This window comes from Bombina bombina, unplaced genomic scaffold (genome assembly GCF_027579735.1).
Source record: "Bombina bombina isolate aBomBom1 unplaced genomic scaffold, aBomBom1.pri scaffold_398, whole genome shotgun sequence".
Taxonomy (NCBI): domain Eukaryota; kingdom Metazoa; phylum Chordata; class Amphibia; order Anura; family Bombinatoridae; genus Bombina; species Bombina bombina.
The window spans coordinates 114,889-142,500 of record NW_026512801.1 but is presented as its reverse complement, the minus strand read 5'-3'; the positions used below and the strand labels follow the sequence as shown (position 1 = coordinate 142,500).

Below are 27,612 nucleotides of genomic sequence, written 5' to 3'. Positions count from 1 at the left end.
CCGCCTCACTAACCCTATCATAAATAGTATTAACCCCTAATCTGCCCTCCCTAACATCACCGACACCTAACTTCAATTATTAACCCCTAATCTGACGACCGGAGCTCACCGCTACTATAATAAATGGATTAACCCCTAAAGCTAAGTCTAACCCTAACACTAACACCCCCCTAAGTTAAATATAATTTAAATCTAACGAAATAAATTAACTCTTATTAAATAAATTATTCCTATTTAAAGCTAAATACTTACCTGTAAAATACATCCTAATATAGCTACAATATAAATTATAATTATATTATAGCTATTTTAGGATTAATATTTATTTTACAGGCAACTTGGTAATTATTTTAACCAGGTACAATAGCTATTTAATAGTTACCTAGTTAAAATAATAACAAATTTACCTGTAAAATAAATCCTAACCTAAGATATAATTAAACCTAACACTACCCTATCAATAAATTAATTAAATAAACTACCTACAATTACCTACAATTAACCTAACACTACACTATCAATAAATAAATTAAATACAATTGCTACAAATAACTACAATTACATAAACTAACTAAAGTACAAAAAATAAAAAAGAACTAAGTTACAAAAAATAAAAAAATATTTACAAACATAAGAAAATTATTACAACAATTTTAAACTAATTACACCTACTCTAAGCCCCCTAATAAAATAACAAAGACCCCCAAAATAATAAATGCCCTACCCTATTCTAAATTAAAAAAGTTAAAAGCTCTTTTACCTTACCAGCCCTGAACAGGGCCCTTTGCGGGGCATGCCCCAAGAATTTCAGCTCTTTTGCCTGTAAAAAAAAAAACATACAATACCCCCCCCCCAACATTACAACCCACCACCCACATACCCCTAATCTAACCCAAACCCCCCTTAAATAAACCTAACACTAATCCCCTGAAGATCTTCCTACCTTGTCTTCACCATCCAGGTATCACCGATCCGTCCTGGCTCCAACATCTTCATCCAACCCAAGCGGGGGTTGGCGATCCATCATCCGGTGACTGAAGAGGCTCCAAAGTCTTCCTCCTATCCGGCAAGAAGAAGACATCCGGACCGGCAAACATCTTCTCCAAGCGGCATCTTCGATCTTCTTGCATCCGGTGCGGGTCCATCTTGAAGCAGGCGACGCGGATCCATCCTCTTCTTCCGTTGTCTCCCGACGAATGACGGTTCCTTTAAGGGACGTCATCCAAGATGGCGTCCCTTGAATTCCGATTGGCTGATAGGATTCTATCAGCCAATCGGAATTAAGGTAGGAAAATTCTGATTGGCTGATGGAATCAGCCAATCAGAATCAAGTTCAATCCGATTGGCTGATCCAATCAGCCAAACAGATTGAGCTCGCATTCTATTGGCTGTTCCGATCAGCCAATAGAATGCGAGCTCAATCTGATTGGCTGATTGGATCAGCCAATCGGATTGAACTTGATTCTGATTGGCTAATTCCATCAGCCAATCAGAAAATTCCTACCTTAATTCCGATTGGCTGATAGAATCCTATCAGCCAATCGGAATTCGAGGGACGCCATCTTGGATGACGTCCCTTAAAGGAACAGTCATTCGTCGTTCAGTCGTCGGGCCGGATGGATGCTCCGCGCTGGAGGTCTTCAGGATCCTGCCGCTTCGCTCCGGATGGAAGACCATAGAAGATGCCGCCTGGATGAAGACTTCAATCGGATGGAAGATCCTCTTCTGCCCCGCTTGGATGAAGACTTTGACCGGATCATGGACCTCTTCAGCCCCCCGCTTGGGCTTGGATCAGGACATCGGAGGAGCTCTTCAGGACGGATCGGTGAACCTGGATGGTGAAGACAAGGTAGGAAGATCTTCAGGGGCTTAGTGTTAGGTTTATTTAAGGGGGGTTTGGGTTAGATTAGGGGTATGTGGGTGGTGGGTTGTAATGTTGGGGGGGGGGGTATTGTATGTTTTTTTTTACAGGCAAAAGAGCTGAAATTCTTGGGGCATGCCCCGCAAAGGGCCCTGTTCAGGGCTAGTAAGGTAAAAGAGCTTTTAACTTTTTTAATTTAGAATAGGGTAGGGAATTTTTTATTTTGGGGGGCTTTGTTATTTTATTAGGGGGCTTAGAGTAGGTGTAATTAGTTTAAAATTGTTGTAATATTTTTCTTATGTTTGTAGATATTTTTTTATTTTTTGTAACTTAGTTCTTTTTTATTTTTTGTACTTTAGCTAGTTTATGTAATTGTATTTATTTGTAGGAATTGTGTTTAATTAATTTATTGATAGTGTAGTGTTAGGTTAATTGTAGGTAATTGTAGGTAGTTTATTTAATTAATTTATTGATAGGGTAGTGTTAGGTTTAATTATATCTTAGGTTAGGATTTATTTTACAGGTAAATTTGTTATTATTTTAACTAGGTAACTATTAAATAGCTATTGTACCTGGTTAAAATAATTACCAAGTTGCCTGTAAAATAAATATTAATCCTAAAATAGCTATAATATAATTATAATTTATATTGTAGTTATATTAGGATGTATTTTACAGGTAAGTATTTAGCTTTAAATAGGAATAATTTATTTAATAAGAGTTAATTTATTTCGTTAGATTTAAATTATATTTAACTTAGGGGGGTGTTAGTGTTAGGGTTAGACTTAGCTTTAGGGGTTAATCCATTTATTATAGTAGCGGTGAGCTCCGGTCGTCAGATTAGGGGTTAATAATTGAAGTTAGGTGTCGACGATGTTAGGGAGGGCAGATTAGGGGTTAATACTATTTATTATAGGGTTAGTGAGGCGGATTAGGGGTTAATACATTTATTATAGTAGCGCTCAGGTCCGCTCGGCAGATTAGGGGTTAATAAGTGTAGGCAGGTGTCGGCGACGTTGAGGGGGGCAGATTAGGGGTTAATAAATATAATATAGGGGTCGGCGGTGTTAGGGGCAGCAGATTAGGGGTACATAAGGATAACGTAGGTGGCGGCGCTTTGCGGTCGGAAGATTAGGGGTTAATTATTGTAAGTAGCTGGCGGCGACGTTGTGGGGGGCAGGTTAGGGGTTAATAAATGTAATACAGGGGTTGGCGGGGTTAGGGGCAGCAGATTAGGGGTACATAAGTATAACGTAGGTGGCGGTCGGCAGATTAGGGGTTAAAAAATTTTAATCGAGTGGCGGCGATGTGGGGGGAGCTCGGTTTAGGGGTACATAGGTAGTTTATGGGTGTTAGTGTACTTTAGAGCACAGTAGTTAAGAGCTTTATAAACCGGCGTTAGCCCAGAAAGCTCTTAACTACTGCTATTTTCCGGCGGCTGGAGTTTTGTCGTTAGAGCTCTAACGCTCACTTCAGAAACGACTCTAAATACCAGCGTTAGAAAGATCCCATTGAAAAGATAGGATACGCAATTGACGTAAGGGGATCTGCGGTATGGAAAAGTCGCGGCTGAAAAGTGAGCGTTAGACCCTTTAATCACTGACTCCAAATACCAGCGGGCGGCCAAAACCAGCGTTAGGAGCCTCTAACGCTGGTTTTCACGGCTACTGCCGAACTCTAAATCTAGGCCTCGGTGAGGTAACCACAAACCAGGCAGCACACTGAATCTTGAGCACATTGTTTTACAAGTATTATTTCACTTATCTTTGAAGCAGATTTCAGCGTTCATGTAGCGTTTTTAAACTTCCACTGTGCATAACCTCAGTATGACAAATTAAGTGGGGGAGTGGCCCAACTACCACATCTTTTTTGATTGGCTAAAGACATTCATGTCCGTTCCTAATTAGCCAGCAAACATTCACGCTGAAGTAACAAAGATATCCACATTAGATACAGTGTATCCGATCTTACCACAGATGTACCGTGTAAAAAAGATAATACATCCAAACACTCATAGTGTGTAGCGAGTCTTACCACAGATGTACCGTTCCTCTTTGACAAATTTCATACTGCTCACTCTGCGTGCCAACGCACGTTTCACCCCCACAGTAAGTATGTGTTACAAGGGCTCGTCAGGGCATCTGAGCCCCTATAACACATACTTACTGTGGGGGTGAAACGTGCATTGGCACTTGTATGTTTGACACCTATGTGTCTTTATACCTTGGAGTAAGTCGACTATCTCCTAGCTTTTCCTAAATGGGAACTTTTGTTACATGACTGACCGGCTTTGTATTCTTGACGGCTTGCCATTGGGCCTGTATTTTCCAGCAAGACTTTGCTGTGTGGAGCTACACGTTTGAAGCTGTAAGACTGTCTCTATAATTGATCTGGTGGAGATTTGCAGCAGAGTGAGCAGTATGAAATTTGCCAAAGAGGAACGGTACATCTGTGGTAAGACTCGCTACACACTATGAGTGTTTGAATGTATTATATTTTTTACACGGTACATCTGTGGTAAGATCGGATACACTGTATCTAATGTGGATATCTTTGTTACTTCAGCGTGAATGTTTGCTGGCTAATTAAGAATGGACTTGAATGTCTTTAGCCAATCAAAAAAGATGTGGTAGTTGGGCCACTCCCCCACTTAATTTGTCATACTGAGGTTATGCACAGTGGAAGTTTAAAAACGCAACATGAACGCTGAAACCTGCTTCAAAGATAAGTGAAATAATACTTGTAAAACAATGTGCTCAAGATTCAGTGTGCTGCCTGGTTTGTGGTTACCTCACTAACGGTTAGGTTTAGAGTTTTGTCGGTAAGGACCCGCGTATCTAACGCTGGCTTTTTTCTGGCCGCACCTTTAAAATAACTCTGGTATTGAGAGTCCACAGAATGGCTGCGTTAGGCTCCAAAAAAGGAGCATAGAGCATATTTAACGCAACTTCAACTCTCGATACCAGAGTTGCTTACGGACGCGGCCAGCCTCAAAAACGTGCTCGTGCACGATTCCCCCATAGGAAACAATGGGGCTGTTTGAGCTGAAAAAAAACCTAACACCTGCAAAAAAGCCGTGTTCAGCTCCTAACGCAGCCCCATTGTTTCCTATGGGCAAACACTTCCTACGTCTGCACCTAACACTCTAACATGTACCCCGAGTCTAAACACCCCTAACCTTACACTTATTAACCCCTATTCTGCTGCCCCCGCTATCGCTGACCCCTGTATATTATTTTTAACCCCTAATCTGCCGCTCCGTAAACTGCCGCTACTTACATTATCCCTATGTACCCCTAATCTGCTGCCCCTTACACCGCCGACCCCTATATTATATTTATTAACCCCTAATCTGCCCCCCACAACGTCGCCTCCACCTGCCTACACTTATTAACTCCTAATCTGCCGAGCGGACCGCACCGCTATTATTATAAAGTTATTAAACCCTAATCCGCCTCACTAACCCTATAATAAATAGTATTAACCCCTAATCTGCCCTCCCTAACATCGCCGACACCTAACTTCAATTATTAACCCCTAATCTGCCGACTAACACCCCCCTAAATTAAATATAATTTTAATCTAACGAAATTAATTAACTCTTCTTAAATAAATTATTCCTATTTAAAGCTAAATACTTACCTGCAAAATAAATCCTAATATAGCTACAATATAAATTATAATGATATTATAGCTATTTTAGGATTAATATTTATTTTACAGGTAACTTTGTATTTATTTTAACCAGGTACAATAGCTATTAAATAGTTAAGAACTATTTAATAGCTAAAATAGTTAAAATAATTACAAATTTACCTGTAAAATAAATCCTAATATAGCTACAATATAAATTATAATGATATTATAGCTATTTTAGGATTAATATTTATTTTACAGGTAACTTTGTATTTATTTTAACCAGGTACAATAGCTATTAAATAGTTAAGAACTATTTAATAGCTAAAAAAGTTAAAATAATTACAAATTTACCTGTAAAATAAATCCTAACCTAAGTTACAATTAAACCTAACACTACACTATCAATAAATAAATTAAATAAAATACCTATAATTATCTACAATTAAACCTAACACTACACTATCAATAAATAAATTAAATACAATTCCTACAAATAAATACAATGAAATAAACTAACTAAAGTACAAAAAATAAAAAAGAACTAAGTTACAAAAAATAAAAAAATATTTACAAACATTAGAAAAATATTACAACAATTTTAAACTAATTACACCTACTCTAAGCCCCCTAATAAAATAACAAAGCCCCCCAAAATAAAAAATGCCCTACCCTATTCTAAATTACTAAAGTTCAAAGCTCTTTTACCTTACCAGCCCTGAACAGGGCCCTTTGCGGGGCATGCCCCAAGAAGTTCAGCTCTTTTGCCTGTAAAAAAAAACATACAATACCCCCCCCCAACATTACAACCCACCACCCACATACCCCTAATCTAACCCAAACCCCCCTTAAATAAACCTAACACTAAGCCCCTGAAGATCTACCTACCTTATCTTCACCATACCAGGTTCACCGATCAATCCAGAAGAGCTCCTCCGATGTCCTGATCCAAGCCCAAACGGGGGGCTGAAGAGGTCCATGATCCGGCTGAAGTCATCATCCAAGCGGGAGCTGAAGAGGTCCATGATCCGGGTGAAGTCTTCATCCAAGCGGGAGCTGAAGAGGTCCATGATCCGGCTGAAGTCTTCTATCAACGGCATCTTCAATCTTCTTTCTTCGGGAGCCATCATCTTCCATCCGACGCGGAACATCCTCTTCTCCTGACGCCTATTCGCCGAATGACGGTTCCTTTAAATGACGTCATCCAAGATGGCGTCCCTCGAATTCCGATTGGCTGATAGGATTCTATCAGCCAATCGGAATTAAGGTAGGAATATTCTGATTGGCTGATGGAATCAGCCAATCAGAATCAAGTTCAATCCGATTGGCTGATTGGATCAGCCAATCGGATTTAACTTGATTCTGATTGGCTGATTCCATCAGCCAATCAGAATATTCCTACCTTAATTCCGATTGGCTGATAGAATCCTATCAGCCAATCGGAATTCGAGGGACGCCATCTTGGATGACGTCCCTTAAAGGAACCGTCATTCGTCGGGAAGTCGTCGTCGGAAGAAGATGGGTCCGCGGTGGAGGTCTTCAAGATGGAGCCAGTCCTCATCGGATGAAGATAGAAGATGCCGCTTGGAAGATGATGGTTGCCGGTCCGGATCTACTCTTCTTCCCGGATAGGATGAAGACTTTGGAGCCTCTTCTGGACTTCTTCCGCCGTCGGATGATGGATGTCTAGCCCCCGCTTGGGCTTAGATGAAGATTTTGGAGCCAGGACTGAACGGTGATACCCGGTGAGGTGAAGATAAGGTAGGAAGATCTTCAGGGGCTTAGTGTTAGGTTTATTTAAGGGGGGTTTGGGTTAGATTAGGGGTATGTGGGTGATGGGTTGTAATGTTGGGGGGGGTAGTATATGTTTTTTTTTACAGGCAAAAGAGCTGAATTCTTTGGGGCATGCCCCGCAAAGGGCCCTGTTCAGGGCTGGTAAGGTAAAAGAGCTTTGAACTTTTGTAATTTAGAATAGGGTAGGGCATTTTTTATTTTGGGGGGCTTTGTTATTTTATTAGGGGGCTTAGAGTAGGTGTAATTAGTTTAAAATTGTTGTAATATTTTTCTTATGTTTGTAAATATTTTTTTATTTTTTGTAACTTAGTTCTTTTTTATTTTTTGTACTTTAGTTAGTTTATTTCATTGTAGTTATTTGTAGGTATTGTATTTAATTAATTTATTGATAGTGTAGTGTTAGGTTTAAATGTAACTTAGGTTAGGATTTATTTTACAGGTAATTTTGTAATTATTTTAACTATTTTAGCTATTAAATAGTTCTTAACTATTGAATAGCTATTGTACCTGGTTAAAATAAATACAAAGTTACCTGTAAAATAAATATTAATCCTAATATAGCTATAATATAATTATAATTTATATTGTAGCTATGTTAGGATTTATTTTACAGGTAAGTATTTAGCTTTAAATAGGAATAATTTATTTAATAAGAGTTAATTAATTTTGTTAGATTTAAATTATATTTAATTTAGGGGGTGTTAGTGTTAGGGTTAGACTTAGCTTTAGGGGTTAATACATTTATTAGAATAGCGGCGAGATTCGGTCGGCAGATTAGGGGTTAATAATTGAAGTTAGGTGTCGGCGACGTTGTGGGGGGAGGTTAGGGGTTAATAAATATAATATAGGGGTCGGCGATGTTAGGGCAGCAGATTAGGGGTACATAGCTATAATGTAGCTGGCGGTGGCGTGCGGACGGCAGATTAGGGGTTAATAAGTGTAGGTTGCTGGCAGCGACGTTGTGGGGGGCAGATTAGGGGTTAATAAATATAATATAGGGGTCGGCGGTGTTAGGGGCAGTAGATTAGGGGTTTATAAGGATAACGTAGGTGGCGGTCGGCAGATTAGGGGTTAAAAAAATTTAATCGAGTGTCGGCGATGTGGGGGGACCTCTGTTTAGGGGTACATAGGTAGTTTATGGGTGTTAGTGTACTTTAGGGCACAGTAGTTAAGAGCTTTATGAACCGGCGTTAGCCCAGAAAGCTCTTAACTACTGACTTTTTTCTGCGGCTGGAGTTTTGTCGTTAGATTTCTAACGCTCACTTCAGCCACGACTCTAAATACCGGAGTTAGAAAGATCCCATTGAAAAGATAGGATACGCAATTGATGTAAGGGGATCTGCGGTATGGAAAAGTCGCGGCTGAAAAGTGAGCGTTAGACCCTTTTTTTACTGACTCCAAATACCGGCGGTAGCCTAAAACCAGCGTTAGGAGCCTCTAACGCTGGTTTTCATGGCTACCGCCAAACTCCAAATCTAGGCCTAAGGCAATAAGACTGTCTATATATAAAAGTATAATCCCAATTGATAGATGCAAGTTTTCCATTTTTAGCAAATCACAACCTAGTGTGCAGTTTGTTCTGCGGTCACTATTTGGGAACGAGACTGTTTCTAATTTTATATCATATACGGTAGGATTTATAGTGTGTATTCACTGCGGTTCTACTTTCTCTCTGCTCTAGTATTTATGTATTTCACACACTATGCTTATATGTGTTTGTATAGACATAATCTTAGCTGGTCTTAATAACGAGTTACTCTTAGACATGGTAATATGTTTATATACGGCATTAGAGTGATACAGGCCTGTGTCATAGATAACTGAGATTGGTTCCCCCTGTGTATATGTATATATTTGTTTGTCTATAATGCTTTTGCTTTATGCAGTGCTGCAGGGCATTGATGGGCAAGTACCAATTTTGATATGTTTCATAGTTAATAAAAACTATTATATATAAACCCCTTATGTGTGCTGTTTTTTTCCCTTTCTTTTTTAGGGGATTATTATATGCCCTATATTCCTTTCTTTTTGAATTTTACATATATTATCATTTGAGGGAAGCACCGAGGGGTAATAATAATAAGCGGTATATAGTACTCTCACTATTTTTATATATATATATATATATATATATATATATTAAATTGAGTAATATTTCTGGATAATTATAAATCGTTCTTGTAAAGTCTAATGGTAATATTTGATATTTAATTTATTTTAAGTTAAGGTTAATTCATAGAAACATTGCGCCCATAATATTGAGGTATCTGACGATTAATTGAATATTGATTAATCTAACGGCTAGATTTAGAGTTTGGTGGTAGCCGTCAAAACCAGCGTTAGAGGCTCCTAACGCTGGTTTTGGGCTACAGCTGGTATTTAGAGTCAGTCAGGAAAGGGTCTAACGCTCACTTTGCAGCCGCGACTTTTCCATACCGCAGATCCCCTTACGTCGATTGCGTATCCTATCTTTTCAATGGGATCTTTCTAACGCCGGTATTTAGAGTCGTGTCTGAAGTGAGCGTTAGAAATCTAACAACAAAACTCCAGCCGCAGAAAAAAGTCAGTAGTTAAGAGCTTTATGGGCTAACGCGGGTTTATAAAGCTCTTAACTACTGTGCTCTAAAGTACACTAACACCCATAAACTACCTATGTACCCCTAAACCGAGGTCCCCCCACATCGCCGCCACTCTATTAAAATTTTTTAACCCCTAATCTGCCGACCGCACACCGCCGCCACCTACGTTATCCTTATGTACCCCTAATCTGCTGCCCCTAATACCGCCGACCACTATATTATATTTATTAACCCCTAATCTGCCGCCCCCGCTATCGCTGACACCTGCATATTTTTTTAACCCCTAATCTGCCGCTCCGTACACCGCCGCAACCTACATTATACCTATGTACCTCTAATCTGCTGCCCCTAACACCGCCGACCCCTATATTATATTTATTAACCCCTAATCTGCCGCCCCCAACGTCGCCTCCACTTACCTACAATTATTAACCCCTAATCTGCCGACCGGACCACACCGCTACTATAATAAATGTATTAACCCCTAAAGCTAAGTCTAACCCTAACACTAACACCCCCCTAAATTAAATATAATTTAAATCTAACAAAATAAATTAACTCTTATTAAATAAATTAATCCTATTTAAAGCTAAATACTTACCTGTAAAATAAACCCTAATATAGCTACAATATAAATTATAATCATATTGTAGCTATTTTAGGATTAATATTTATTTTACAGGCAACTTTGTAATTATTTTAACCAGGTACAATAGCTATTAAATAGTTAATAACTATTTAATAGTTACCTAGTTAAAATAATTACAAAATTACCTGTAAAATAAATCCTAACCTAAGTTACAATTAAACCTAACACTACACTATCAATAAATAAATGAAATAAAATACCTACAATTATCTACAATTAAACCTAACACTACACTATCAATAAATAAATTAAATAAAATACCTACAAATAAATACAATTAAATAAACTAACTAAAGTACAAAAAATAAAAAAGCTAAGTTACAAAAAATAAAAAAATGAATTACAAACATAATAAAAATATTACAACAATTTTAAGCTAATTACACCTACTCTAAGCCCCCTAATAAAATAACAAAGCCCCCCAAAATAAAAAAAAATGCCCTACCCTATTCTAAAATTAAAATAGAAAAGCTCTTTTACCTTACCAGCCCTTAAAAGGGCCCTTTGCGGGGCATGCCCCAAAGAATTCAGCTCTTTTGCCTGTAAAAAAAAAAACATACAATACCCCCCCCCAACATTACAACCCACCACCCACATACCCCTAATCTAACCGAAACCCCCCTTAAATAAACCTAACACTAAGCCCCTGAAGATCTTCCTACCTTATCTTCACCACGCCGGATTCACCGATCGCTCCAGGATCCGAAATCTTCATCCAAGCCCAAGCGGGGGCTGGAGATCCATCATCCGGCTGAAGTCTTCTATCAAGCGACGGCTGAAGAGGTCCAGAAGAGGCTCCAAAGTCTTCCTCCTATCCGGGCAGAAGAGTAGATCCGGATCGGCAACCATCTTCTTCAAAGCGGTCACAAGCGGCTCCATGATGAAGACCTCCGGTGCGGATCCATCCTCTTCTTGCGACGTCCTAAGTCCGAATGAAGGTTCCTTTAAATGACGTCATCCAAGATGGCGTCCCTCGAATTCCGATTGGCTGATAGGATTCTATCAGCCAATCGGAATTAAGGTAGGGAAAATCTGATTGGCTGATTGAATCAGCCAATCAGATTGAGCTCGCATTCTAGTGGCTGTTCCGATCAGCCAATAGAATGTGAGCTCAATCTGATTGGCTGATTGGATCAGCCATTCGGATTGAACTTGAATCTGATTGGCTGATTCAATCAGCCAATCAGTATTTTCCTACCTTAATTCCGATTGGCTGATAGAATCCTATCAGCCAATTGGAATTTGAGGGACGCCATCTTGGATGACGTAATTTAAAGGAGCCTTCATTCGGACTTAGGACGTCGCAAGAAGAGGATGGATCCGCGCCGGAGGTCTTCAACATGGAGCCGCTTGTGACCGCTTTGAAGAAGATGGTTGCCGGTCCGGATCTACTCTTCTGCCCGGATAGCATAAAGACTTTGGAGCCTCTTCTGGACCTCTTCAGCCGTCGCTTGATAGAAGACTTCAGCCGGATGATGGATCGCCAGCCCCCGCTTGGGCTTGGATGAAGACTTCAGAGCCTGGATCGATCGGTGATACCTGGCATGGTGAAGACAAGGTAGGAAGATCTTCAGGGGCTTAGTGTTAGGTTTATTTAAGGGGGGTTTCGGTTAGATTAGGGGTATGTGGGTGGTGGGTTGTAATGTTGGGGGGGGTATTGTATGTTTTTTTTTTACAGGCAAAAGAGCTGAATTCTTTGGGGCATGCCCCGCAAAGGGCCCTTTTCAGGGCTGGTAAGGTAAAAGAGCTTTTCTATTTTAATTTTAGAATAGGGTAGGGCATTTTTTTATTTTGGGGGGCTTTGTTATTTTATTAGGGGGCTTAGAGTAGGTGTAATTAGTTTAAAATTGTTGTAATATTTTTCTAATGTTTGTAAATATTTTATTATTTTTTGTAACTTAGTTCTTTTTTATTTTTTGTACTTTAGTTAGTTTATTTCATTGTATTTATTTGTAGGTATTGTATTTAATTAATTTATTGATAGTGTAGTGTTAGGTTTAATTGTAGGTAATTGTAGGTATTTTATTTAATTAATTTATTGATAGTGTAGTGTTAGGTTTAATTGTATTTATTTGTAGGTATTTTATTTAATTAATTTATTGATAGTGTAGTGTTAGGTTTAATTGTAGATAATTGTAGGTATTGTATTTAATTAGTTTATTGATATTGTAGTGTTAGGTTTAATTGTAACTTAGGTTAGGATTTATTTTACAGGTAATTTTGTAATTATTTTAACTAGGTAGCTATTAAATAGTTAATAACTATTTAATAGCTATTGTACCTAGTTAAAATAATTACAAAGTTGCCTGTAAAATAAATATTAATCCTAAAATAGCTACAATATAATTATAATTTATATTGTAGCTATATTAGGGTTTATTTTACAGGTAAGTATTTAGCTTTAAATAGGAATAATTTATTTAATAAGAGTTCATTTATTTTGTTAGATTTAAATTATATTTAACTTAGGGGGGTGTTAGTGTTAGGGTTAGACTTAGCTTTAGGGGTTAATACATTTATTATAGTAGCGGTGTGGTCCGGTCGGCAGATTAGGGGTTAATAATTGTAGGTAGGTGGAGGCGACGTTGGGGGCGGCAGATTAGGGGTTAATAAATATAATATAGGGGTCGGCGGTGTTAGGGGCAGCAGATTAGGGGTTCATAGCTATAATGTAGGTGGCGGCGGTGTACGGAGCAGCAGATTAGGGGTTAATAATAATATGCTGGGGTCAGCGATAGCGGGGGCGGCAAATTAGGGGTTAATAAGTGTAAGGTTTAAATAGGAATAATTTATTTAATAAGAGTTCATTTATTTTGTTAGATTTAAATTATATTTAACTTAGGGGGGTGTTAGTGTTAGGGTTAGACTTAGCTTTAGGGGTTAATACATTTATTATAGTAGCGGTGTGGTCCGGTCGGCAGATTAGGGGTTAATAATTGTAGGTAGGTGGAGGCGACGTTGGGGGCGGCAGATTAGGGGTTAATAAATATAATATAGGGGTCGGCGGTGTTAGGGGCAGCAGATTAGGGGTACATAGCTATAATGTAGGTGGCGGCGGTGTACGGAGCAGCAGATTAGGGGTTAATAATAATATGCTGGGGTCAGCGTTAGCGGGGGCGGCAAATTAGGGGTTAATAAGTGTAAGGTTAGGGGTGTTTAGACTCGGGGTACATGTTAGGGTGTTAGGTGCAGACGTAGGAAGTGTTTCCCCATAGGAAACAATGGGGCTGCGTTAGGAGCTGAACGCTGCTTTTTTGCAGGTGTTAGGTTTTTTTTTCGGCTCAAACAGCCCCATTGTTTCCTATGGGGATATCGTGCACGAGCACGTTTTTGAAGCTGGCCACGTCCGTAAGCACCGCTGGTATCTAGAGTTGCAGTGGCGATAAATTATGCTCTACGCTCCCTTTTTGGAGCCTAACGCACTGAAAACCCAGCCCTTCTGTGAACTCTAAATACCAGCGGTATTTAAAAGGTGCGGGGGAAAAAAAGCACGCGTAGCTAACGCACCCCTTTGGCCGCAGAACTCTAAATCTAGCCGTAAATATTTTATAACTGGCTTTGTACAGAATATTGTAAGAAATAGACATACATATTTGGCCATAATCAATACCCTATTTTTTTTTGCATAAATATAGTCAATGTGTATATAAAGATTAACTGGTCAGAATTTAGGATTAATTTCATTTGAGATTAATTATTAAAATTTATAATAATTTTATCGTCATAATTTCTAGATACCTCAATTTTGGAATACACTACAGAAATTATATACCGTTTTATTGGGGTGTACTGATAAGATTCTATTATATTAATTGGAGGTATTGCTGACAATCATTTTATGATTGATTATTAATATTCATAATTCCATTAATCAAAAATATTGTTACGTAAATATATAACAGTGCACCACTTACTAGAAAGAACCGCAATCTAATGAGGAAAGTTGCCACATCTGTGAGGGAGAGACCTCTGGTGAGACGATTCCATTTTCAAATGGTGTGGATGATTTTATCCCTTCTTGGAGTATGGTACTTTCAATCCGTAGTATCACTCAGGGAAAGTTCTTTGTAGATCCCGGTTCCAGCTCAGTCTACAGCCTACCACTACCTACCTCTATGACACGGTGCCTCTGATTCATGGTGACTCAGACTGCGCATAGAAGTGTGCGAGTGAGTGGAGCTGGTGCAGCTACTAGATACCACTGCTGTTTTAAATCAGAGGCACAGTGTCATAGAGGTAGGTAGTGGCAGGCTGTAGACAGAGCTGGAACTGGGATCTACAAAGAACTTTCCCTGAGTGATACTACAGATTGAAAGTACCATACTCCAAGAAGAGATAAGATCATCCACATCACCAGATGCGGCAACTTACCTCATTAGATTGAGGTTCTTTCTAGTAAGTGGAACACCTACCGGATTTCTTTGATACATATTGTCTAAATTGATTTCTGTTATTAGAATATATGTATCATCTGTAATTAGGGATTTAATGTATATACCTTAGTCTCTGTAGCGCTACTATACACTTTGTTGCTAATATTTCTTAGAGGTGATCATAAGGGATTGCTTTCTTTCTCCTTACACCTTTTATGTTTTTGTGGTAGCTGCTTTAGGGATTCTGTTTTTTCTTATATCTAGTGCAGTCCTACAGACCTCTGTTTTACTTTGTTCTGTGACATTCTACTTATTTCCTATATATATATATATATATATATATATATATATATATATATATATATATATATATACACACACACACATATAGATATAGATATTATTATTATTATTATCGGTTATTTGTACAGTGCCAACAGATTCTGCAGGGCTATAAACAAATGCGGAGTACAACAAAACAATTATAGGGATCAGGTGGGTAGAGGGCCCTGCCAAGAGTTGCACTGTTGTAGTCAGCTCTTAAGAAGGTGATCTACAAACAGCTGGACTCTTAGGCTTACATGCTAAGGGAGTTCAGGGGATAGCAATGGAGGAGAGGAATTGGTATAGAGTAAGATTAGCGTAGGTTGTATGCATCCCTGAACAGTAGAGTCTTTAGGGAGCGTTTGAAGCTTTCAAATCTAGGGGAGAGTCTTGTGGAGCGAGGCAGAGAGTTCCAGAAGATGGGAGCCAGTCTGGAAAAGTCCTGTAAACGGGAGTGTGATTGAGGTAACAAGAGAGGAGGAGAGTAGGAGGTCATGAGCAGAGCAAAGGGGACGGGAGGGAAAGTATCTGGAGACTAGGTCTGAGATATAGGGGGGAGCAGTGCAGTTGAGGGCTTTGTATGTCAGAGTGAGAATTTTGTGTTTGATCCTAGAGGCAAGAGGAAGTCAGTGAAGGGATTAACATAGAGGTGCAACAGATGAAGAGTGACGTGTAAGGAAGATGAGTCTGGCAGAGGCATTCATTATGGATTGTAAAGGAGCTAGGCGGCAGGTGGGGAGACCAGAGAGGACAGAGTTGCAGTAATTGAGGCGGGAAAGAATGAGAGAGTGGATTAAAATCTTAGTCCTGTCTTGTGTAAGGAAGTGTCTAATCTTAGATATGTTTTTTTTTTTTTTTTTACTTTAAATATTTTATTGATGTTTTTAGTAACAATTACATCACAGATAAAATTTGCCACAGTTCAAAACAAACAGGTATAGGAACAATTTTTATACCATAATGAGAAAATATGCAAATTGGTGGGAACATAGTCGCCATGTATAGCAGCAAAGGTGCTACAAAACAAACATATTCAAATAATAACCTGTAAACTAAGAAATTATAGGCAAACACAACATAAACCTCCTTTTATATATTTATAGGAACCTCCTAAGCTAGTGATAGGCCACTCTTGGACCTGTACGTAATATCCAGAATTGACGGAGGTAAACTAGAAAGATATATACTTGTATGAACCTCCCAACTAATGTATGGGCTACTCTCGAACCCGTGTGATAGATCTTAAATAACTGGAGATGAAAAAATTAAAGTGATATACGGTAATGAACTGTGCTACTTTCCCATAGGGTATAACTGTCATCTGATTATGACAAGCAACTTTCTGTATAACTTAATATAGGACAAGGGGGTCGTCTATGCTACCAATCCTGAGATGTTAAGCTAAGAGAGCTGATAGGCGGCTTAAGGGTATAAGAGTAAGTATACAGTATAAATCCAATAAGAACTTTTGTTAATTAATGGAAAATTGCAATATATAGCCTTACAAAGGGATATATCTGTTTTGTGTAGAGGTAAATTAACTAAATGATTCCTTTCTGTGCCTAAGGGACTGTAAACCAGTAACAGCTGTCCGTACTATATGTATTGAATATCACAGAACTATCTCAGTGTTAGGGTTCAGCTGGCATATGATTTGTATCATCCGAAGTTCATAACTATAAGATCCAATTAACTGTTATTGAAATTGAAACATTTCCCCATTCTGGGCTTCTTCTTAATTTAATGTGCCCCATTGCCACGGCCGCAGACAATGAGGGACTGGTTTAGCATAACACTACAGGTGCATCTAAAGGTAAGAATATATTGGATCAGAATAGGGCAGAAGGCCCAGAGGTATATAGCATATGGGGTGTCCACATGAATTAGGCGTTAGAAGGTGAACCCTAGGCATCCTGGATTGTGACTCATACATTACATAATGACAGTTTTCTAGGCTGAGACTACAACAGTGACATTCACAGGGTATATAACATACTGGTTCTAGCGTGTAGTTACTCAAACACTTTTCAACACTGAAATTAGAACATTAACACTCATATAGTACAAAATATAGTTATTCTAAGATGTAACTTTTATATAGTGAAATTTAACTAGGATCTTCAGCTTGACAGCCCTAAGGGAGCAATATGAATAATTGCAATCAAATCAAGCAGCCTATGGCCTCATCGTTTCAAGAGGGTTTATTCCTTTTATGTATCAGGTGGTGCAGAATGTCTGCTATGCGAGAATAGTTCAACTAGGGCCAGGATGTGGGGACGGTAAGAAGATCTGCAACAGAATTAATTTTGCATATGTAGAGCTCAATATTAGCTCCATGGATGAAAACATGTCACATAGATACAGTGCCCCAGGAAACCTAGCGACACCATAAACATATGGTTCTACATATAGAACTCTAAATTAGCTCCATGGCTGACAAGAAGTCCCAGATATACAGTGCCCCAGGGAACACATCAGCATCAAAAAGAGCTGGCTAAATTATGATTGAAAAAAAGTCACAAACGTCCAACATGAAACAACGTACAAGCTAAACATAATAGGGTGAGCAAACAGGATTCAATACAGCTATCCTATTCCAGAACGTCTAAGGCATACCATATAAATTACCGGAGGCATTACAGTTTGATTATCATGGAGGATAGTAGAATCCAGAGAAGCAATTGTAAGTTTGGTGATCTCTGTGTTATAATCCTCTTTGCTTCTTATATTATAGACGCTTGCTAGCAAAGTGAGGAACTGCTCATCTTTTACCTGATCAGTCCCATGATGTAAGTGGCGCTCTTGAGATTGGGGAATACATCACCAGGATCCCCTTTGGTTTGATAGCGTCTCTTTGAGAGCCGATGGCTCAACTAGGATTGAAGCAGTTTCCTCAAACAGACGATCAGGAGGATCAGAACATTTAGCTGTCTTCTGGTTTGCATACACCCCGTATGCCCTGGGATCAACAACCTTAGGCCTCCACTCTCCACGTGGGAAGAAACCTTGCCTCTGTTGTATAGTCGGCGGGGGGTTATCTGCAGGTGTCGGCAAACTGTTAATTTCCCCTGAAACCACTCCATCGGGGGCAATAGCAGGTTCCTCCATGTGTCTCCTTTTGTAGTATATAGTTCGGTCGCTCTTCTGGTATGCCAGATTCAATATTACATTTAGATTCCGTTCTAGACCCTGGAAGTATTCTGTTAGTAGTGCTTGGACTTTAGCCCCCCAGGCCTCCACAGCCTCCGCCATGATGCGATCTCTGTCGCTGACCAAACCAGGGATTCCTGCCTGAGTAGAGAAGGAGTTAGGTGATTGATGTTGTAAATTGTAGAGTAGCACAGTGATAGCAGTTTCCAAATCTGTATAACTAGGCCGCCACCTCAGTTTCTAACGGTCCAGACTAGGGCTCCTACTTGCATAAAAAGCAAAAATAAAAGTCTTGTTCGATATCCAGACTTCTCTTACTTGCTTTACTGGCATATATAACAACGGATTGCTGGTATAATTGGAGATAATTGGCGGTTTATCTATCTTGATTTTGGAGCTACTAGTTTTTGCGCCCTATCACGGCCGCCGCCCGGACACGCCCCTTTAGAGATGTTTTTAAGGTGGAAGCGGCAGGCTTTAACCAAGGACTGAATGTGAGAAGTGAAAGAAAGATCTGAGTCAGAAGTGTCGACAGTTATAGAGAGATTGTGGGTGGAGATTTTGGAAGAAGGGGGGAAAATGAGGAGCTCAGTTTTGGAGAGATTTAGCTTGAGGTAGTGAGAGGACATCCAGGAAGAGATGTGAGAAAGACAGTTAGTGACACGGGTTAGCAAGGAAGGAGAGGGTGATCAATAGTATCAAAGGCTACGGACAGATCCAAGGAGGATAAGCAGAGAGAAGTGGCCTTTTGATTTGCTGTAAGTAGGTCGTTGGTAACCTTAACTATTTTTGGTATATACACACACACACACACATATACTGTATATATCTATATGTACACATATATAGGTATAGATATATACAGATAGATATAGGAATAACTATTTATAAATACATAGAACATATTCTGCTATGTTCAGAACATTGGAATGTGACATATTTACAGTAAATACACAGTATAATACTTAATTAAAAATAAATATTGCATAAATATGATTTTGTTCATGTTTTTAATCTACTTAGCTGCAAAGGGCTCTAATGCACTTGTTATATGTCTATATATGTATACATATGTATTTATTTGTTTATATATGTCTGTAAATACATTTATACACATATAAATACATAAGTATACATACATAGACATATATATATATATATATATATATATATATATATATATATACAGTATACACATACATATCCATCTTTAGACATATATATGTATGTATGTCTATGTTAAAGCCCTTTGCCTGCCTTTTTTTTTCTAACAGCTGAGAAGTCATATCTTTGACACACTAATAACTTTTGTGTGTAATATTTGTTTCTAATAATTTTATTAGATGGTGTTATTATGAGTGTGAGTGTACTTTTTAATGTATTTTTGAAGTGCTTTGTGACACTTTTTTGTTTTGCAAGCAGTTAACCAGAGGACGCGGTAATCATTCTAGCATAAATTGCGATTGAGCTCAAGTGATCGTGTTTATTTTTAAATTGTAATACCAGCGGTAAGTCAGACGAGTACAAACCCTGCAATAAACCCCTTTTTGCTCGGGCTCAAACGTTTACATTCCACTCGTAATCTGGCTCTTAACATATAACAGTCAAAACAAATATTAATAGCATGATCTGGAGATAAACTACAAAACAATATAAAAATTATTATGTTCTTTCAAAAGTAGATAAAGAATAAATGATATAAAATACTGATATATCAATATTTTTTAAGAGGATGTACCAATGCAAACTGAATGTTACAATTGAAAGATTTATAATACCTACAGTATATCACAATCCATTACATCATAATACCAAAATCATCTTTTTTTTAATTGAATTTAATAATTCAGTGAAATTACACAATTTGAATTAAACTTATTTATATCTTGGGAAACTATATCCCCATATTTAGCAAATGTTAACAACCAATAATAATCATCTATTTTCCATATACAACTATAGTGATGAATCAAAATAATTTTTTCTCAAGTATTTTTTTTAAGGTTTGTATTTTAAAGGTAAATTAAACATATTTTTTTTCTTTTGTGATTCAGAAAGAGCACACAAATTTAAACAACCCTTCCATTTACTTGTATTATCTCATTTGATTAATTCTCTTTGTATCCTTTGTAGCCACCAATAAGCAAGCGCTATCCAGGGTGCTGAACCTAAAATGAGCTGGCTCCTAAGCTTTAAATTCCTGCTTCTCAAATAAAGATATTAAGGCCCCAAGTTATCAAGGTCTGGCGAACCTGATCCGACACTGCGGATCAGGTCCGCCAGACCTCGCTGAATACGGCGAGCAATACGCTCGCCGTATTCAGCATTGCACCAGCAGCTCACAAAAGCTGCTGGTGCAACGCCGCCCCCTGCTGACTCGCAGCCAATAGGCCGCCAGCAGGGGGGTGTCAATCAACCCGATCGTACTCGACAGGCGGATAGGTTATGGAGCAGAGGTCTTTGTGACCGCTGCTTCATAACTGCTGTTTCTGGCGAGCCAGCAGGCTCGCCAGAAACACAGGGCACCAAGCTCCAATCGGAGCTTGATACATATGCCCCTAAGAGTACAAAGAAAATGTCATTAATTTAAGTAGAAAGTTGCTTAAAATTGCATGCTCTATCTGAATCGTTAAAGAAAAAAATGGGTTTAGTATCCCTTTAATTTTGACTTTACTGTCCATTTAAATTAAGAAAAACAAATACAAAATTTCAAGATCTGTACAATAATAAATATTTTCGGCAATATATATAGTCTTTACCAATAATCCAGTTTTAAAGGCATTGTTTCAAGTCCTGTGATCTGGCAGTAGGGTTCTAAATTGGAAATTTCATATAGCTGGATTGACCGGTCCCTACAAAAAAGTATAAATAAATTTAAATTTTATTTAAACAATAAATATAGCAATACATTGTACAATATTAAAGAAAAAAAATAAACACTAACTTCTTAAAAATAAGGACATTTCAGTTCTATCACTTTTATTACTTTAAGTCCAAATGTAACTATTTATTTTTATCAGAATTATAAGGTATTTTATTTATAAAAATCATAAATAATAACTACAATGTAACTTGCAATGAGATTTAAAACATATATACTAAATTTAACAGGCAAATACAGTATGTAGTATAGCTACAGTTCAAACAGTGTTACTTTAAATATAAATCTATTGATGAAAATATATGGTTCACAGGGATGGATTAAGCCCAAAGGAAATGTTTAAAGTGATTATTTTAGGTCAAAGCTGTAAGCAGCGTCTATAGGAGGGAATAAGTCATCATGGGTACCAAAAGGTAAATGGGAATGAATCTGCCCTGCCACCTATTTTACTTTAGCTCCTGAGTTAAGATTTTTTTTTTATTACTTACAATTTTAAATGGTTGACAAAATAAAACTGAGAATAATAGTTCATGACAAAAATTATATGAAATTTTTATTTCAGTGTCCATAAAAAAAGTTCAAAGTAACTGGCCACATGGATGCTAAACCCATGAATTGTAGGATAACTTCATTGTTGTAATAAAAAAGCACTAAACAGTGGTTTATACTTAACAGAAACCTTTGCAATATGTATTATTCATCATTTCAAAATGATTTTACCTTTTATTTCTTTTTTTTTAACTTAATTTATGCAGTGTTAATTACTTCCTGTCACAGTCCCACAAGGGGGCTTTGTCTCTATAGGAAGGCCTAACAAGCTTGATGTCATAAATCTAGAGTAACATGAGCTGGTTTGCTCTTAAGTGAAAGTTAGAGAGACAGGAAGTCAGGTTCTGCCCATGCTCAGAAAAGGCAGAATTTCTCAGCATGTCTGCTATGGGAGATTTTCTAAGTGCTCATTTTGCAAGGAAAAACAAAGTTGTTTACAGGTTTTTTTAATATTATCTGTATCTTTTTATGTTTCATATCCCATTAATTGTTGGCTACTAACTTATACTTGAAATGTTTGTTTATTAGTTCTATTTTTAACCCGCTCTCAGAAGTTGAAAAATGAATGTCTGGATAACTATTTTCAGCTGGAACTAGATCTGTCTACTTAGACATAAAGGCCCATTTATCAAGCTCCGTATGGAGCTTGTGGGCCCGTCTTTTTGGCGAGTCTTCAGACTCGCCAGAAACAGCAGTTGTGAAGCAGCGGTCTAAAGACCGCTGCTCCATAACCCTCTCCGCCTGCTCTGAGCAGGCAGACAGGAATCGCCACAATTCAACCCAATCGAGTACGATCGGGTTGATTGACACCCCCCTGCTGGCGGCCCATTGGCCGCAAATCTGCAGGAGGCGGCGTTGCACCAGAAGCTCTTGTGAGCTGCTGGTGCAATGCTGAATATGGAGAGCATATTGCTCTCCGCATTCAGCGAGGTCTTGCGGACCTGATCCGCACTGTTGGATCAGGTCCGCAAGACCTTCAATAAATAGGCCTCAATATGTGAAGAGAAATGTATTATAAGAAATAAGAGGAAAAGGGACTAAATGGGAATGAAGAATATAAATCATGGATATGTCAAAGTAGATAGATTAATGAATAACTGGAAATCCAGTCTGTTTTACTACATTTAAAGGGAGAGTAAAGTCAAAATTAAACTTTCATGATTCAGATACAGCATGCAATTTTAATCAACTTTCAAATTTACTTGTTTTATCTAATTTGCTTGATTCTCTTGGTATCTTTTGTTGAAAAGCGTGCCTAGCCAGCAAGCACTGCTGGAAGCTAGTTGTTAATTGGTGGCTACACATATATGCCTCTTGTCATTGGCTCACCTGATGTGTTCAACTAGCTCCCACTAGTGCATTGCTGCTCCTTCAACAAAGGATTCCCAGAGAATGAAATTTGATAACAGAAGTAAGTTGGAAAAATCTTTAAAATTGTAAGTTCTCTAAATTATAAAAGAAAAATTTGGGGTTTCGTGTCCCTTTAATCTTTGAAAATGACCTTTATTCTTAAAATGTGCCAGCTCTTGGTAATCTACCATGCTGGGAAAATAAGTCTATATACCTGTGTTTTTAAATGAAAAAGCACATATATATATATATATATATTTATGTTTCACTTACCCAGTTGCCAGGACTAATTTGTTATATGGAGTCATAATGGTGAAATCCGTCACCCATTTTGGCATCTTTTTTGCAGGCTTTGTCTGAAACAAAAGTACATGCTATATGTGAAGTAGTAAAGAAAAGTCAAAATAGGAAAACAAGCACTTTTTTTCATTTATTAAGTTTGTTCAGTGTAATAAAAGCTACAGTAAAATTAAAGTAATATGTGTTGTATTGATTTCAGTCAGATATGTTCCCATAATCTTAAATTAAACCAAACATTCACAGTATGGACTACATCTCTGAAACTATTGAATTGGTTTATCACTGCCTTTTATCTCAGAATAAACCTTTTTTTTCTTACATGTTGTCTTGTCATTCCTCTCTTTGTTCAGGCGTTATATAGATGGTCAATACAAAATAAGAAAAACAATCTCCAGACTGAAGTCAGTTCTTAAAAATACTGAAAGACTTTTTCAGTGAGATACTGATGTGACTGTGTTGATACCAACACAATAAAGAGCACCAATCACTAATCATTTTTTATATGGAGGGCCAATTACTAATGAGCTTTTTATTTAGAGGGTCAGGTGCCATATTACATTTATACTAGCACTTATGCTATAGATAATATTTCCAAAAAAATTAGCTTGCAATTTAATTTTTTGCAAAAATTGCAAGGAAATTAGATACTATTAATTAACTGAAATCTGTTACATATACTACTCCAGTTTACATAATTTGGTACAAATATACATGCTTCATTACCTAATAAGTTTGCTTATGTTTGTTTTCTTTTTAGAGGCCCTGACAGGACATGCAAAAAAGGTTGGGGTCCTTCACAAAAATACTGGACAGTCTGTCAGTGACTTGATACGATAGGAGCTGGGGGTCACACAATCCCCCCCCCCCCCAAAAAAAAGAAAACTCTACCCCTCTTGATCCCACCATGTATATTTCTTCACAACTGAGCAGTCATTTTACTACTTGACTGCCAGCAACATACAAATAAATATTTTACTTCTGTGGCTGACAGTAACACACCTAAACATAAGTGGTTTGACACTAACTTGTTTTGCTCCATATTTGTAATGTGTTAAAGGGACATGAAACCCCTTTTTTTTCTTCTTTCATGATTTGGAAAGAGCGTGTGGTTTTAAACAACTTTCCAATTTACTTCTATTATTTAATTTGCTTCCTTCTCGTGTTAACCTTTGCTGAAATGTTTATCTAGGTAAGCTCAGGAGCAGCAAAGAACCTAGGTTCTAGCTGCTGATTGGTGGCTTCATATATATACTGATTTTCATTGGCTCACCCATGTGTTCAGTTAGAAACCAGTAGTGCATTGCTGCTCCTTCAACAAATGATACCAAAAGACGGAAGTAAATTTGATAATAGAAATAAACTAGAAAATTGTTCAAAATTGTATGTTCTAGAGACTTCTGGTGAGCGGCGATCCAAAATGGCCACCTATTCTTGAAGCTCCATACAGCTTGAAGTATAGAGTTGCTATATCTCCTGCCATCCGCATATCCCTTGGCATACATATATGCCCGGGAACTTCCCTGGATCAACGTAAACCACCCCTTGGCCGCCGAGAAGCAAACTAAAATTGGATAAGCCGTTTGGCACAGTGGCTTTTTTTTTTACCGCCATGTTGTACATAGTTTCATATTAACCCTCCCTAGCTACATACTAACTTCTCTTCTTGGTCTACTGTGATGGCAATGTTTGACATTAAAGACCCACGCTCCGACTTAAGCATGCTAGTTGAGGTGAAAGCGGTACTTCTGCCTGGATTAGACCGACTTCTAACGTTCTGCACGGAGCTGTGTGCATTTATAAAATCAATGAACCAGCCCTCTCGACTACAGAACCCTTTACCATATTGCTATGGCCTCACCTTACGAAGCAAGGCAAGCGATCTCACATCTTGCTCATTGGGGATAGTCGGCGTCTACGCAACTTCAGCTAATACACTAATAAGAGAAATGACAGCAACACTGGAGACTGGATGGAACCCCTTCCTTAATTTGCCAGCACCTACCGAGAAAGCATTTTGAAAGCCAAAGAGGGGCTTACTGACTCCCTCACTATCTTCTATGACAATTAACCCAGGCACAGACATGGATCTCAGGCCACAGCTGGAGGTGGAAACCGCTGGTATCACTTCACTATCTGCAATGGCGGCTGAGGTTTTTTTCAACCCGCAATACAAATGCACCACCACATATTGCCTCCCACAAGACAATCTCACACACAGCACTGCAAGCACGCCTGCACGATTGACCGCCGCTCTCTGAACTATAATACTGATGGCTGAGGATATGGGACCTGCGGAGAGGAAACGGCAGGGAACGGACTTGCAGGTTCAGTATTACTGCCATCCCCACAAGAATAATCAAGGGTGGAAGCAGGGGAAAACCCGGTTAGCTAAGGGTATTGGCTGAACTGCACCCCTTTCTTTACTTCCCAAGAGACTGGCCACCCCTTGGTCTCAAGCCATGCGAGACAACTTTGAAAATAACCCTATGATTAGCGTTAGCCACTGCTGCCTTAGTGGCTATGTAACTTATCCTTTGTTAATGTAATTTTACTTTCTCCATGGTTTTATTTATACCTAGTTACCTAGTTATTCCTGTTCACCTACACTTATTCTTCCTCATGAAGTATTCATTATTTTTATCTTTGGCAGTGGGTACCATACTAATGTAGATATTGCATTAGACATTGTGATTAGTTATTAGTCTAAAACTAGATTTCCTCATTTCACTAACCAATGGAAGCCTATACCGAAGAGCAGAGGAGAAAATACTAAAATCCACTTTTGTTAGGTAGGTTGTTAGGACTTAGAAAGGTCTTGGCTGTTTTTGTTTATTTTTATTTTTTACAATGCTTGTTTACATAGGGCAACAAACCCACTTAGATGTGTTGTAGTTTGTTATTTTTACTTTTGAAACTCACACTGTATATTGTCTTAAGAGAATTATTATTATTATCATCGGTTATTTGTAGAGCGTCAACAAATTCTGCAGCGCTATAAACAAAGGGGGAGTACAACAAAACAAATATAGGGATCAAATGGGTAGAGGGCCCTGCCAAGAGTTGCACTGTTGTAGTTAGCTCTTAAGAAGGTTATCTACAAACAGCTGGACCCTTAGGCTTACATGCTAATGGGGTTCAGGGGATAGCGATGGAGGAGTGGAACTGGTATAAAGTAAGGTTAGCATAGGTTGTAAGCATCCCTGAACAGTAAAGTCTTTAGGGAGCGCTTGAAGCTTTCTAAACTAGGGGAGAGTCTTGTGGAGCGAGGCAAAGAGTTCCACAAGATGGGAGCCAGTCTGGAGAAGTCCTATAAATGGGAGTGCGATGAGGTAACCAGAGAGGAGGAGAGTAGGAGGTCATGAGCAGAGCGAAGGGGACGGGAGGGAGAGTATCTGGAGACAAGGCAGCAGATGAAGAGCGACATGTAAGGAAGATGAGTCTGGCAGAGGCATTTATTATGGATTGTAAAGGAGCGAGGCGGCAGGTAGGGAGACCAGAGAGGACAGAGTTGCAGTAATCGAGGCGGAAAAGAATGAGAGAGTGGATTAAAATCTTAGTTGTGTCTTGTGTAAGGAAGTGTCTAATTTTAGAGATGTTTTTAAGGTGGAAGCGGCAGGCTTTAGCCAAGGACTGAATGTGAGGAGTGAAAGAAATATCTGAGTCAAATGTGACCCCGAGACATCGGGCATGCGGGGTAGGGGTAATTATGGAGTTGACAACAGTTATAGAGAGATTGGGGGTGGAGATTTTGGAAGAAGGTGGGAAAATGAGGAGCTCAGTTTTGGAGAGATTTAGTTTGAGGTAGTGAGAGGACATCCAGGAAGAGATGTGAGAAAGACAGTTAGTGACATGGGTTAGCAAGGAAGGAGATAGGTCTGGTGCAGAGAAGTAGATTTGGGTGTCGTCGGCATACAAATGATATTGGAAACCGTGGGACTTTATTAGGGAACCTAGTGATGACGTGTAGATTGAGAAGAGAAGGGGACCGAGGACAGAGCTTTTCGGTACTCCAACAGAAAGTGGTGATGGGGCAGAGGAGGCCCCAGAGAAGGTTTATCAGGTAGGAAGAGAGCCACAAAAGGGCTGTGTCACAGATGTCGAAGGATTGGAGGGTTTGGAGCAAGAGAGGGTGGTCAACAGTGTCAAAGGCTGCGGACAGATCAAGG

The 27,612-nt window shown here is 38.6% G+C and overlaps 1 protein-coding gene across 1 annotated transcript in view; it reads right to left on the bottom strand.

Moving 5' to 3' along the window:
* LOC128644541 (WD repeat-containing protein on Y chromosome-like) overlaps positions 1-27,612 on the bottom strand; it is a 385,306-nt gene that overhangs the window by 302,859 nt on the left and 54,835 nt on the right. Inside the window, exons 7-8 of the mRNA XM_053697119.1 lie at positions 23,420-23,502; positions 21,126-21,218 (exon numbers count right to left, since the gene is read on the bottom strand). Coding sequence (XP_053553094.1) covers positions 21,126-21,218; positions 23,420-23,502 — 176 coding nt within the window. The remainder of the gene's footprint in view (positions 1-21,125; positions 21,219-23,419; positions 23,503-27,612) is intronic.